The sequence below is a fragment of the Thermobia domestica genome, chromosome 2 (genome assembly GCF_964235325.1).
Source record: "Thermobia domestica chromosome 2, izTheDome1.hap1.1, whole genome shotgun sequence".
NCBI lineage: Eukaryota > Metazoa > Arthropoda > Insecta > Zygentoma > Lepismatidae > Thermobia > Thermobia domestica.
In genome coordinates, this window is record NC_137455.1 from 360,863,660 (window position 1) to 360,879,428 (window position 15,769).

The 15,769-nt window shown below is 37.0% G+C and overlaps 1 protein-coding gene across 1 annotated transcript in view; it reads left to right on the top strand.

Moving 5' to 3' along the window:
* Positions 1-4,607: 4,607 nt before the first annotated feature.
* Positions 4,608-15,769, top strand: part of LOC145679886 (uncharacterized) — a 30,508-nt gene continuing 19,346 nt past the window's right edge. The window contains exons 1-2 of the mRNA XM_081750402.1: positions 4,608-4,725; positions 10,747-10,903. Coding sequence (XP_081606528.1) covers positions 4,629-4,725; positions 10,747-10,874 — 225 coding nt within the window. The 5' untranslated portion in view covers positions 4,608-4,628 and the 3' untranslated portion in view covers positions 10,875-10,903. The remainder of the gene's footprint in view (positions 4,726-10,746; positions 10,904-15,769) is intronic.

The window sequence follows — 15,769 nt, forward strand, 5'->3', positions numbered from 1 at the left end:
TGGAGACGGTGATGATGAGAAATAAATTAAATGATGGAATAAAGGAAGTAGGAGGAAAACGGGAGAATCCCGAGAAAACCCACGCACACGGTGTTTGTCCACCACTAAGTTCAATTGGTCTGAGCTGTGATCGAACCAAGGACCCCGTACACCAGAAGTGAAGGCTCTACCACTAAGCCACCGTGGTCCCAGGTCCGTTACAATTATTAGGGCTAGGCAATAACTGAGATATCACCACAGTCAATACTACAACAACACAAACTCAACAAAAATAGGTTATAGTGTTGTCAGATCTGGAGATTATAAAGTACTGAAACTAGATTTAAACTAGTGTCGAACATGTTAGTTTTACTAAAAGTATTGTTCGTTGTGAATAGAATATTTAGCAAACAAAAATTTAAATATAAAACTCATAATTTCTGATTTCATATCTGAAAATAAGAAAGAAGCGTATTCTTAAGAGTTATAGCCTGCAGATAATTAAACGTAGGCCAAATGTAGCATCTCGCTCAATTTGATTTTTTTTGTAGCGAGGGCACTGCAGATAATTAAACGTAGGCCAAATGTAACATGTCGCTCAATTTGATTTTTTTTTTGTAGCGAGGGCACTGCAGATAATTAAACGTAGGCCAAATGTAGCATGTCGCTCAATTTGATTTTTTTGTAGCAAGGGCACTGCAGATAATTAAACGTAGGCCAAATGTAGCATGTCGCTCAATTTGATTTTTTTTATAGCGAGGGCACTGCAGATAATTAAACGTAGGCCAAATGTAGCATGTCGCTCAATTTGATTTTTTTTCTAGCAAGGGCACTGCAGATAATTAAACGTAGGCCAAATGTAGCATGTCGCTCAATTTGATTTTTTTTTGTAGCGAGGGCACTGCAGATAATTAAAAGTAGGCCAAATATAGCATGTCGCTCAATTTGATTTTTTTTGTAGCAAGGGCACTGCAGATAATTAAACGTAGGCCAAATGTAGCATGTCGCTCAATTTGATTTTTTTTTGTAGCGAGGGCACTGCAGATAATTAAACGTAGGCCAAATGTAGCATGTCGCTCAATTTGATTTTTTTTGTAGCGAGGGCACTGCAGATAATTAAAAGTAGGCCAAATATAGCATGTCGCTCAATTTGATTTTTTTTTTGTAGCGAGGGCACTGCAGATAATTAAAAGTAGGCCAAATGTAGCATGTCGCTCAATTTGAATTTTTTTATAGCAAGGGCACTGCAGATAATTAAAAGTAGGCCAAATGTAGCACGTCGCTCAATTTGAATTTTTTGTAGCAAGGGCATTGCAAATAATTAAAATTAGGCCAAATGTAGCACGTCGCTCAATTTGAATTTTTTGTAGCGAGGGCACTGCAGATAATTAAAATTAGGCCAAATGTAGCACGTCGCTCAATTTGAAATTTTATAGCGAAGACACTTAAAAAATCGCCTAATCCACTACTTATAATCCAATCTGGCAATACTGGTTGTGGACTTTTGACGAAATGCTCCCTTTATAATAATACAGAGATTGGAAAATTTTCAGCTGTTTTTATATACTAATTAGTTCCGGTAACAGACTAGTTGTTTCGCTTATTTACTAGACTGGGCATGGAACCCATGGATCAATAGTTTACGCAGTGTAGTAATACTATTTCACTAATATTGCTAAATCATTCATAATTTTTACGGACTTAGTTATATATTTTAACGATAAATCAGTCAGTAATTGGTGTAGTGCCGACTATGGATTTTGATGCTAAATCAGTCGATATACTTTCGTATATGTGTTAATAAAAAATATTATAAATTCCAAACAACGATATGGTTATTTACAAATTAAAGAATTGAGAATCGAGGCAGCCATCTGTGAGGATGAAATTGAAATTTATTCTTATATTATGTAAAACATAAAGGTCTCATAACATTTTGTTTCTTTGGATATGTCAATCAAAAAAGAGAAATATATATGTATACTCCGAAATATCATGGCTGGAGCACGCGTCCCTGCAGTCTTACAATAGTACATCACATTCAAATTTAAAAAAGTAACAAATAAATAAATAAATAAAAATCTTTCACTTCTCTTTGAAAGATTCCATAAGACTTGACATTATGAGTGCAAACTAATCGAACAGGACAACAATTATTATTAACGTGATAAGAATGCACAAACGTGTTCTATGGTACAGTAAAGTTGGGTAGGTTAGGTTAGTTGAGTACGCTTTGGTTAGTTTGATTTGGTTAGTAAGTAGATAAGGTTAGGTTTTATCCAGGGGTGCTATTTGAGGACGGCAGGGGGAATTGCCCCATTGAGTAACACATATAATGTTACATGTGTATACTAATAAAAAGATGAAACTCTTTTTAACTCCTTCCATGTTGACTCGGGAATTGGCGTACAAATGGAGTAACGTAGATAATAGTACGAAAAAGGAAAATTGAATACAAGATGGTATAATAAGGTATGTGCGGCAGGGATTTACTGCGATAAAAGTAGTGACGTAGATAATAGTGCGAAAAAGAGTTTCATAAGAAATATAGAGAAGAGAATAAAATAGATAGTGAAGAAGAGAAAAAGAAAGAAGACCTAGAAAAGTTTCACAATTTTCTAGAGAAAAATGGTTATAGCATAAAGAATATAAAGAAAAGTAGAATGAAAGAGGACAGAAGGAAAGGACAGAGAAAAGAAACAGACGAAGAGGATAAGAGAAAATGACACGAGATACTGAGTATTGGAGAAAAGATATAGATACTAATTAACTTATTAAGAAAAGGAGGTGTGAAGACATACAGAAAAGGAGGAAGTAGAATGCTAGAAGCGATTAAGAAAATGAGGAATGAGAAGAAGGATATAAAAGAAGATGACGGAGTAGTGTATGAAGTGAACTGTAAGAAATGTGATATGATACACTGTATATTGGAGAAATAGGAAAATAGCTTAAAGAAAGAATAAAACAACATAAGGATGGCATGAGACTTAAAAGAGAAAATAACGCGATATATAAACATGTAAAAGAAACAGGACATGATATAGTTTGGGAAGGGGTACAAGGTTTAGAGAAAGATAATAGAACATTAATAAGAAAATGGAAAGAAGAATTAAGAAAGAAAAAAGAGAAAAACAAATGGACTTCAATTTTATGAATTATGGGATATATTGTTAGGAAGAATTCAAGAGTATATAGTGATTATATAGTGTATATATAAATGAAAACAGTTATAATATACTGCCATACGAAGTTTATGATATGTTATATTGTGCAAGTTCCAGTACATTCACATTTGTAATTGAATACATATTGAGTTAGCCATTTTAAATTTAACAGTTTGGTGGACAATATCAGAAAGCAGCAGAAAGGGGTCAAAGTATTAAGTAATGATGTCATACTCTGGGAGGTTTGATCTACATTTTGCAATCAGTGTTTACATCGAGTAAGTGTTCACTGACTTGGGAATGTAGATCAAACGAAAGAACAACAGTCTTCTACGTGAGTTGACTGTTAAAACAAGAATAAACATGCTTGAATATCATTGATATAGCAAACAGCAAGAACAATGACTACTTACGGACTTTTTGTCAAGTGTGCATTTTGATTTGTCTCGCCTTCTGCTAATAGGAGTATACTTCACCAGTGATGCTGTGGGTTTGACAAAACAGTGTTACAACTAGAGGAAAGAAACGAGCTTGAGAGTCTTGACTGGACTAACCATTCATCTTACTTTATTTTACTTCACAACAACGATTTTCCAGTTGTATTTGTGAACAAAACACCTCCCAGAGTATGACATCATTACTTAATACTTTGACCCCTTCTGCTCAAAAACACAAAAAGCACTTTGTTGTGTGTTATGGTGTATTAAAGGACTAACTATTATTCCTTGAACTAACAAAATTTCAGATTTTTTAAATCCAGGCCCATTGGAGATATTGGACAGTGAAATAAGAAAAAGTTACATAATTTCCCAAATTTACGATATGGTTTTCAGACCTTTGGGAGCAGCTACAGGTCTGTGATATTTTTGGTATTAACTTATGATCCCGGACTACATGCACACACAAATCAAGACCTCTACGTCAGTTGTTTCCTCTTCCCAAACATGTCTTCAATGTCCAAAAATGCTGCTTCTGTAGGCCCTGATTTCACCCCCCTTCAAGTGATTTTAGGCAAAAATGTTAAGAGATCAAAGTTTTAGCTCTGCACGAGTTGGAGACGTCCAGCAATTTCCAATTTGGTAGGACGAATACATGCTGAGATATTCAAAGCATCACAAACGCCTAAAATCGTAAAAAAAACTCAAAATGGCGGCAGTCACTGCGTCGCCATGGGGTGCTGTAAAAAAAATTAATTTTGGTTTGGAAGTACCCTGATATAGGATAAATATTCATGAAAAAAATTAGATTTTTTGGTGATGGTCATGGGGCACATGCTTGATCACTCAGAATGGATTGACTCAGTAAGTTTCATCTTTTAGTAGTGGTTTCCAGAGAATATATTCTTGAGAAATACTTCCAATAATTTACAACCTTCATTACATGTTTATCCTTCGCTGTTATACTTGGGTAGAAAGAACTCTGAATCTTTGAAATTAACGTTATCTTCTTTTTTTTCTAGTTTTGGGTAACAGCGTGTGTGATGAGATGACATGCAACGACATATGTGAGAGTATGACAATGGTTGGCAAATGCAAAACTGATATATGCGCCTGTATGTTAAAGCCAGAATATCGAAAAGACAGTAAGTTTCAACCGAGGTATGGCGTACACACGAAAACACTCCTTTATTTGAAGTAACTACCAAGGTATAAAATCAAAATTTATTATATCATATTACTTTTCTTCATGCAGTTTTAACAACTTATCAAGTTTAATATGGTGTCAGTTCACGTGATGTACAACCCACTTGTTAACTGGTAAACATCGAAGCGAAGATTGAACTATAATTTCGCTGAGGCTTATTCAGCGTGTTGGAGTTGAGAGCTTCAGTGATGTGCTCCTGTAGATCAGCCTTACAACCCACTTGTTAACTGCAAACATCGAAGCAAGCATTGAACCATAATTTCGCTGAGGCTTACTCAGCGTGTTGGAGTTGAGAGCTCCAGTGATGTGCTCCTGTAGATCAGCCTTGCAACCCACTTCTTAACTCGCAAACATCGAAGCGAAGATTGAACCATGATTTCGCTGAAGCTTACCCATCGTGTTGGAGTTGAGAGATTCAGTGATGTGCTTCTGTAGATCAGCCTTACAACCTACTTGTTAACTAGCAAACATCGAAGCGAAGATTGAACTATAATTTCGCTGAGGCTCATTCAGCGTGTTGGAGTTGAGAGATTCAGTGATGTGCTCTTGTAGATCAGCCTTACAACCCACTTGTTAACTGGCAAACATCGAAGCGAAGATTTAACTATAATTTCGCTTAGGCTTATTCAGCGTGTTGGAGTTGAGAGATTCAGTGATGTGCTCCTGTAGATCAGCCTAACAACCGACTTGTTAACTGGCAAACATCGAAGCGAATTTTGAACTATAATTTCGCTGAGGCTTATTCAGCGTGTTGGAGTTGAGAGATTCAGTGATGTGCTCCTGTAGATCAGCCTTACAACCCACTTGTTAACTGGCAAACATCGAAGCGAAGATTGAACCATAATTTCGCTTAGGCTTATTCAGCGTGTTGGAGTTGAGAGATTTAGTGATGTGCTCCTGTAGATCAGCCTTACAACCCACTTGTTAACTGGCAAACATCGAAGCGAAGATTGAACCATAATTTCGCAGATTCTTATTCAGCGTGTTGGAGTTGAGAGATTCAGTGATGTGCTCCTGTAGATCAGCCTAACAATACACTTGTTAACTGGCAAACATCGAAGCGAATATTGAACTATAATTTCGCTGAGGCTTATTCAGCGTGTTGGAGTTGAGAGATTTAGTGATGTGCTCCTGTAGATCAGCCTTACAACCCACTTGTTAACTGGCAAACATCGAAGCGAATATTGAACTATAATTTCGCTGAGGCTTATTCAGCGTGTTGGAGTTGAGAGATTCAGTGATGTGCTCCTGTAGATCAGCCTTACAACCCACTTGTTAACTGGGAAACATCGAAGCGAATATTGAACTATAATTTCGCTGAGGCTTATTCAGCGTGTTGGAGTTGAGAGATTCAGTGATGTGCTCCTGTAGATCAGCCTTACAACCCACTTGTTAACTGGCAAACATCGAAGCGAATATTGAACCATAATTTCTCTGATGCTTACTCAGCGTGTTGGAGTTGAGAGATTCAGTGATGTGCTCCTGTAGATCAGCCTTACAGCCCACTTGTTAACTGGCAAACATCGAAGCGAATATTGAACCATAATGTCTCTGATGCTTACTCAGCGTGTTGGAGTTGAGAGATTCAGTGATGTGCTCCTGTAGATCAGCCTTACAACCCACTTGTAAACTGGCAAACATCGAAGCGAATATTGAACCATAATTTCTCTGATGCTTACTCAGCGTGTTGGAGTTGAGAGATTCAGTGATGTGCTCCTGTAGATCAGCCTTACAACCCACTTGTAAACTGGCAAACATCTAAGGGAAGATTGAACTATAATTTCGCTGAGGCTCATTCAGCGTGTTGGAGTTGAGAGATTCAGTGATGTGCTCCTGTAGATCAGCCTTACAACCCACTTGTTAACTGGCAAACATCGAAGCGAAAATTGAACTATAATTTCGCTGAGGCTTATTCAACGTGTTGGAGTTGAGAGATTCAGTGATGTGCTCCTGTAGATCAACCTTACAACCCACTTGTTAACTGGCAATCATCGAAGCGAATATTGAACCATAATTTCGCTGAGGCTTATTCAGCGTGTTGGAGTTGAGAGATTTAGTGATGTGCTCCTGTAGATCAGCCTTACAACCCACTTGTTAACTGGCAAACATCGAAGCGAAGATTGAACTATAATTTCGCTGAGGCTTATTCAGCGTGTTGGAGTTGAGAGCTTCAGTGATGTGCTCCTGTAGATCAACCTTAGTTTTCGGTAGGGGGAACATACATTTGGTAACAAACAGTAATGTCTGGTGAACGTGGAGGCTACTTGAGAAACTCCTTGCAATTTGGCCCAGCTCGATCAATCCATGTGAACAGAAGGTTGAAGAACCTGAATACCCCTTTCTCTGGTCACAGATGCACCCTCCAGAGAGTGTATATTATCCTGAGCGAATCAGGACGCTCCACCTATCGCCCATGGCTGCAAAACCTCGGATCTGGCTCGAGAACAGCCAGTTTACGAGGATTGAGGGTGGTGTGAGGAAGACGCCGCAGTGCGCCTGAGAACTTTGATTGCATCACTTCAAAATCGAGTTGTTTGCAGAGGGGATCACACTTAATTTTTGCTTGAGAGCACGCTGCGCCAACGTGACAATTTTTATTGAACAAAAGTCTAACACATGCCATCTGCGTTGCTGTTGTGTGTGTCATCTTGAAGTTGATTTCACTGCGTTCTCTAATAGTTCAAAAATTTTGCCGTATGAGCAAAAAGCAAAATAATATTTTGAATCAATTTATTTACTGACACCTTATATTTCAATATATTTCAGTATTTCCTGATTTTATATAGCAACTTCAAATCAAGGAGTGTAATTGTGTGCACGCTGTATAGTATATTAAATTATATATACGTGAGCCAAACTTAATATATGAAAGTAATGGACTTGCACGTGTACTGTAACTGTAAGTGTTTTGAGTTTATGTTACTGGCTGATGTAAGCCTACTCCTTGGGGTGGGAATGCATGTGTACAACAAATCAAACGTTAGTGGTCCAAAAATGAGGGATCTTTTCGACTTTCAAAGAGGACAATTTGTCGGTGCTGAATTATTTTGAGCAAATGAATTCAGGTCGGATAATGTGGAAGGAGGCATTGTGAGCAACCACTCGAAGTAATGATGACGTACAGAACTCGTGACAACACATCTTTAGAGAATAGATATAGTGAATAGAAACGAAGCCCAGGTTGAGAGGGATCTCGCTGAACGTTAAAGAAGGTTGTCAAGAAATGTCGTAAAGATAATGAGCCCTAACTGATTACAGCGTTCAACCGTCACCTGGAATTTAAAAACAACAATCAATCGGGTGACAGCTGCATTGTCTCAACGTCCGTTCTTGGATCGTGATTTCAAAAGGTCTGATAACCCGGTAGTGTGAAAAATGTATTATCGAGGTAATGCTTCCTCCGTTAATGACTTGAAAACGGTAATATGATTCGATGAGTCATCTTTCCTTCTGTTTCCAACAACAGGCCGGGATAATGCATGGCAGACGCCGAACGAAGAGTATACTCAGCCGCATCTTACCATATCCAATTGCCAACTTAATACTGTGAAACATGGTAAGGACTCTGCACTGTTATGGACCGAAGATTCATGGCATTATTATGTACACGCAAGTGGGACTTATAATCTTGTAATATTAGTAGTCCGTACGTTTAGTATACGGAATTCGTACGTTTAATAGACGGTGATCCTGTAAGGTAACTCTAGAACGGAAACGAATTCCGTATTTCTTTTTTTCTTCGCCATAGATAGCTAGAACAATTATCTAGGACGGTTTGGTTAACGGAGTCAATTCCGACAACATCTTAACGGGGAAGGCGACTTACGTGTATACGTTATCCCACACGACAATTCTTCAACAGAAGCTTTTAGGCCTGGTTATCTGGTAACCCGAGCAGACTCATTGACCCGGAAACAGTCAAACAGGGCCCGATTAACACATTTGGAGGCCCAGGGCTAGAAAATATATGTGATCACTGCTGACTTCGTCTACTACATTTCTGTGAAAGTACAGTAGGAACATTAAGGGACCATGTTTAATATTTTTAGTATATTCTATATTATGATGATGATTGTATCATGCATGATTCTTTTTAGACAGCCAGCTGAGATTTTGATCAGAATGGAGGCCCCGTCCCCCTGGAGACCGGGGGCTACCGGCCCTGCAGTCAAAATATCAGCTTCTGCAGCATTATTGGAGAATTTTACATTACTCTAGCTCATACATTTATTTGTTTGTTTCCTTGTGTGGTATATGTTTTTTAATCAAGATATCAAATCTGGAATATTTCAATTATAACTTAATGTTTTTTTCTTCAATACTGTAAAGTAATGCAGTGGTTCTTGAAATTGGACTATACAAAATGATTAACGAAACACTATTTGGGCCCATCGGTATCTTTAAATTCTAAACGACGAGTTTTACAGGTTTGCTTGATTAAACTTTGACGATTCCCGATAAGAAAAACATGTATCTTATCTTCCCTCTGTTTCGGGCTTGTTTATTGTATTAAAGCTTGTAATTATCGTTCAGTGCAATACTTTGATACACACAAACGCGCACAACACGCGGGAAAGAAAATTATACAATTACGTTAGTGAGAAAATAGAGAGTGTGTGTGTGGTAATAATGGGATTTGTTAGAATTACATTAGCAGCCTCACACATATTCTCCATTTGAATGACGATGTTTCTTCATTCACGATTCAGAAGGCATTTCAGGTTTTGCCAGGGCGAAGAGGAACAAGATTGTTCATGGGCACAAGACTTTCAGGATATTTATTAATATATTAGTATAAAGAGTCCGTCAGGTGGGCAAATGCCCTTGCCCTTCTCAAATGGCGCCTCCTGATCTACCTGGGTCACTAGGTCATGGTTCTGCCCAGGTTACCAAATCTGATAGGCCATGGGTCAACTGCCTCTGAGTCTTCAGAGTAACGGGTCAAGAAGTTGTCACCCATTCTTTCCCCGGCTGGAGGTTTAAAAAATTCTCCAAGCTAAAATAGCAAAGACAATATTATTGAAATTCGTTACTAATGAGCTAGTTAAACCTAGCAGATTATTCAGGAGATTGTATTAAGGACAAAAATCTGTTTGATGTAAGGGTAAGAAATCGCAGAGGCGGCTTTTGAGGGAAGTAACATTACTAAAAATTAACGTTTTATCGCTAAAAGCTAAGAGAAGGAAGCTTAAAATGTTGCAATATTCCTTCATATTTACAAACAACTCCACTCGTTTCTCCACAAAAACCACCAAGGATATGATCGACGCTGTCTCAAAAAAAAAAAAAAAAAAAAAAAAAGTCACAAAAAGAAACTTTACAACCCTCACAGAGGCTCCGCCTCGAAAACTAGCTATAAAAAAGCACATCAGAAATTAAGGAAAAGAATGCCAGCTAATCACTACCTACCTTTCTCTCCAAGCTGCTCTGGGCAGGAGAGACTTCCATACCTTACTAATCTCCGCGCTGCACTAGGCAGCAAATATTACCCAGTTCTGCGCTGCTATAAGCAAAAGGTTCTTTCCAATCTCCGCGTTGCACTGGGCAGAAAATTCCTAACCAACAATCGTAAAGCCTCCGCGCTGCTCTGGGCAGGATGCCCAACTTAGAAATTGTTAGAAACATTAATTATTTGTAATTCAGTGTACAAATCTAGTATAAAGACTTTTATATTAAAAACCTGAGGGAAAACCCGTGTATCGCTTCTCTATCATACATTACAATATGTATTAAGCCTTGCACACAAGTTGTAGCGATAAAAAAATGTCTACTAATTCCAAGCTTGTAGCGATAATCGTTACTTTTTAGAGTTTGACGACTGATCCTTATTGAATCTTGAAAGTATGAAGACTATTGAATGATAAAATGTTATACCATTATTCATCCAGGACATCTACTTCATATATTATTATAGGATTCTGATATTTAATAAGTTAATATATTTGTGATCTTCTTACAGGATCGAAACTGTACACAATCAAATGTGGAGAAATGGGAATGTACGGTTGCCGAAGCTACTGTCGTTCATTAAACTTTAATTATGGTTATTGCGACAGTGAAGATACTTGCCAATGTATGGATAACTGAAAAGAATACTGCATTGTGTACTTAAAATGGTACGTTACTGTCCTCTATTTACTTTCTAATCTACCAAACAGTTGATTTGAAAAGAATTTACATCACAGATTGATTAAAAATACAAGGACGTTTCAAAAAGCGACAGTATTTCCATAGGGATTCCAAACTCCCACACATTTTGGAGAAGGTGCTGATACTTTTCAACAGATTTATTGATACTTAATGGCAGTGTAAGCAGTTTCCTGTTAAATCTGGCTGCTTTAGAGTTGCATCTAACACTGAAAATTTTTCGTCATCAAGTTGGTAGGAAATTTTGACATGTTGAAACCTACTTGCAATGCCTTTCAAAATGAAGTGACATTTTGTGTAGAAAAGTCTAATCAAATTACTTAAATTTGAAGGTGTCAGTGCCTGAATTGGGAACTGTAAAGAGGTTGAGCTTTTTTTTTTTTTTTTTTTTTTTTTTTTTTTTTTTTTTTTTAAGATCGCTTCTTTATCAAAGTTTCATAATTGTTTGTCTCGTTTATCTTGACTTAGGGGCCGCAGCAAATTATCAGTGGATATTAGGATTTGAATTGAGTTTTAGATCAAAATTCTGTCTCTGTAAAAAATTCTGATACATTCATGACGCCCTGAAACTGTTTTAAAGCCACCAGTCTATGCAGCGCCGTAACTTAATACGCGTATTTGGGCCCCTTAGAAAAGTTGTATTCCCAATTTTTGGGCCCCTCTTTCCATTTTTCTCTTACTCTTTATTGGACCCCCGAAGCGTGTGTGCCCTTCTGCACGGCAAGGTCTACGGGGCAAGTAGTTACGTTCCTGGGTCCGTTCCATACATAACAAATTAATTGAAGGGGAGGTGTGGGAGAAAATAACAATTTTAAATATTATTAAGAAGATGAAGAGAAACTGGTTGGGATATTGGATAAGAAGGAACTGTATCCTGAGGGACGTGCTAGAGGGTATAGTGACAGGAAAGAGAGGGAAAGGGCGAAGGAGAGTACAATTAATGGACAATATCAAAACAGAGAAATCGTAGGCGAAGACGGAGAGGTTAGCGGAAGACTGTGGAGTATAGAAGCGTTTCTGTTATTGCCAATAATGGCAAAATACCTACGATGATGATGATGATGAGTCTACGACATTCTTATATATGTTCTAAGTTTCCATTCTAGCATTTAGACCTATTACTTATTGCGCATTTAGGCTCATAAAGGTAGTTGAACTAAAAATCAGAAGTAGGATATATCCTGGCCTAGTCATACATTAATAAATTTCTAGAATAAGGAAAATTTCATTCATTTCTTTTAAGGATTCATTTCTTCTAGAATAAGGATTCATTTTTTTAAAATGTAAGTATTATATTCAGTTACCTAAAATCAAAGATAAGTTGTTTTGACATGTTTGAAATTGCTCAAGAGTTTAGGAAAATAAATAGTTACAATAATATTCTCACGTACATTGGAAAACACTGTCTCATGGTTGTTTTAGTATTATATCTCACATGTCGTCCTGAATTGAAATGAAATCCTCCATTAACGTCACTCCCCAACATTCTGTGGACTACAGGAAATTATGTTCTGCACCGCACAATCCCGTGCACGGAATAGATCAAAGTATCACTCACATTAGATATGATATTACTCTTCACTGTGGCTCCAGTTTTGACCTGTAGCTTAACTAGTTTTGTGGAACTTAATATAATTATTGTGAAATAATTGGTTTCGTGGAAAATTAAGAAATGTTAGGTTCATCGAGCCCGAATTGTGACCGGAATTTTTATGATTTCCCAAACGCAAACACAGACAAAAGTTTGTTTTTTTGTTTGTTTGTCTACTTCCTTCGGCGACTGTTATTTTTTGTAGCTCTTCTCGATAGTCTAGTGGCTAACACGCGTGCCTTTAATGCAAGAGGCTCTGGATTTAATTCTTGGTAGGAGAGCAGCTAACACATCAGTTGTTCAGATTCAACTTTAAAGAGAGTGAGTTTTGTCCTACGTACCTTCTACTGGAAAAGAATCTAAATGGGAATCAATGCAATTTCCTGCGCCAAGTAAATCAGTTTGAGAGTCTTACTTCCAAAATACCAGTTGCTACAACTTCCGGTCTTAATAGACTAATACGGTTGGAGATAGAATCTTTTGTTCAGACTCTTAAGTCGGTTCCAATAAGGTGTTTATTGTCATCTATTACCGTTCTTGTCTTATGGTAATTAACACTCACACAGGAAACGGTTCATTTCTACCACTCCGGGTTTGAATAGAGGGTAAACAGGTGAGATAGAATCATTATTGGTCCCTGAGCCGATTCTAAAATCCCGTCTCTCGATATTCCTTAACACTTTTGTTCCGATACATGTGGACAGACAGACAGACAGAGATGGCCATTCTATAATACTTCCGATTAATATGTATAGTCTAGTTTGGGGGCCTTAAAACGGTTATATTTACGTGTTTTCGTTGTATATAATACAACGAGCCCTTGTAGATGAAATCATGTTTTACTGGTGATAATGCAAATTATTTTATTTTTTATTATTTTTTTGTGCATTTAACTTTAGAAGACCGTATTACAATACACCTAAATACTTAAAGCTAAATGTTCAACTATAAATTAATATAAATATTGTCTATCTGCTAACTAAACGATTAAAATTCTTATATTTTCTAGTTCAATGACTGTTTATCATGCAGCCTTATAGTATCTGTTTGTAAAATTGTACTTAGTTTGTGATTCGTTTTGTGTAGCGTTTGGTACGTGTCTTCACATTTTGTACTGTAAAGAAGGGGAGGGAAAGGTAAAACACCACAACAAAGAAAATATACTGTTGGTAGTAGAAATTAGTGTTTCTCAGTACTTTGTTTTGATCAGGTCGATGTTGCTTATCAATTCAAGTGTATCTTACCTTTAGAAAATATTATAGTTAAACAAACAAATATTATAGAATATTAGAGTTGAAGGGTTAGTCATAATTTTTGACTATATACATCAAACTACTGTATCTTTCTAGCATCATAATGAAAGGTTTGATGAAAATACGTTTCAGTATCAGTTTCGTCATGCTAGTGGCGTGGTAATCGAACAATATTAATTTTTAAGTTTATAGAGATTAAAAAAAAAAAAAAAAAAAACTTTTCTCGATAATCACGCATAACGATATACAGTCATCCGGGAGCACATCCAGAAATTTTTGTTCGGGGGGTTCCAAACTTTTTTTGGGGGGGTCCAATACTACTACAAACCACTACGTCTATGTAGTCTGAAAAGGGTATTATTCTGTGCTCGAAAAGACGATGTAAAACACTTCCACTTTCATTTTCAAAAAAAAAAAAAAAAAAAAGACTAGATCAGTGTTTCTCGAAGTGTGGGTCGCGGCCGTTTCTTTGGTAGGTCGCGAGAAGTTTTTCCTTTTAATTGTGAAAATTTTATTTTGATGCCCAAACATATGTTGTAAAGTAAGTACCATTCAGCAAGTGAAAATTGAAAGCATTTGTTAATGAGGTGAAGAGTAAGTGATTATTCAGAGCCCTGTCCTGTTGTATAGTCAGTAGAGGTGCTGGGTTAAGATGGAAAGAGAATGGGTGAGTCAAAATCTGTCACGGGGTAGGGCATTGCATTGAGAATAGTGTTAGCTCTCTGTTACCTTTCTAAGGAAAAATTAGAATTATGATTTACAAAATTGAAATACCACCATTACATAGAATGACAATGCGTATTTGAATAAAAGTAGGTGGGTCGCGGTACATTTTAATATTTAATGTGGGTCGCGGTAACAACAAGTTTGAGACAGGGGCGGATCCAGGTGGGGCGATAGGGGCGATCGCCCTCCCCAGAATAGGAAACTTCTTATTTTATATATAAATAAACCCATCCATAAAAGGTTTGAACTCTTAAAAGTAGCTTTAAGTAGCAGCATTGCTACCGACCGTCCCCCCCAGAAGTCCGTCCTGGATCCGCCCCCTGGTTTGAGAACTACTGGACTAGATTGTTATTAACAGAAAGACTACAGATGAAGTGTACAATCAAATGTTCATGCTGCATTTATCATTTCCCTGTTAAACAAGTATATTTTTAATGAGAATCTGTACAAATGTATAGAAAAAATACTGTATTGAGTTATACAGATTTTATCGGGACTGGGCCTGGTGGATCCTCCATGGCTACGCCCCTGCATTCATTCATACCATCTTGTTCAGCTGACTTAGACCCTTCAATGTCTCATATTTGTCATTATTATTATTATTATTATTATTATTATTATTATTATTATTATTATTATTATTATTATTATTATTATTATTATTATTATTATTATTATTATTAAAATTTAATAGGGGATGATAGGACAACAATAGAAAGAAATGCAGAGATCTTATTAAGCGCTTGCAGGGACATGGGTTTAGAAGTAAATGCAGAGAAAACTAAATACATGGAAGTGCGTCGGGACCGGAATACAGCAAATTATAGATGCGTTAAAATATTAAATAATACTTTTGATAAAGTGGATACTTTCAAATATCTATGATCAATATTAACAGAGGAAAATCATATCCACGAAGAAATTAAATGTCGACTTAAAGCAGGGAATTCGTGTTACTATTCGGTTCAAAATCTCTTGTCATCGCGAATTCTGTCGAGGAATTTGAAGCTTAAAATATATAAATCGATAATCATGCTTGTTGTTCTATATGGATGCGAAACATGGTCGCTTACACTGAGGGTAGAACATAGACTGAAAGTGTTTGAGAACAAAATCCTGAGACGAATATTCGGACCCAAGAGGAACGGGAATGGGGAGTGGTGGAAACTTCATAACGAGGAACTACATAATTTATACGGTTTACCCAACAGTTTTAGGGTCGTCAAGTCTAGGAGGCTTAGGTGGGCAGGTCATGTAGCTAGAAT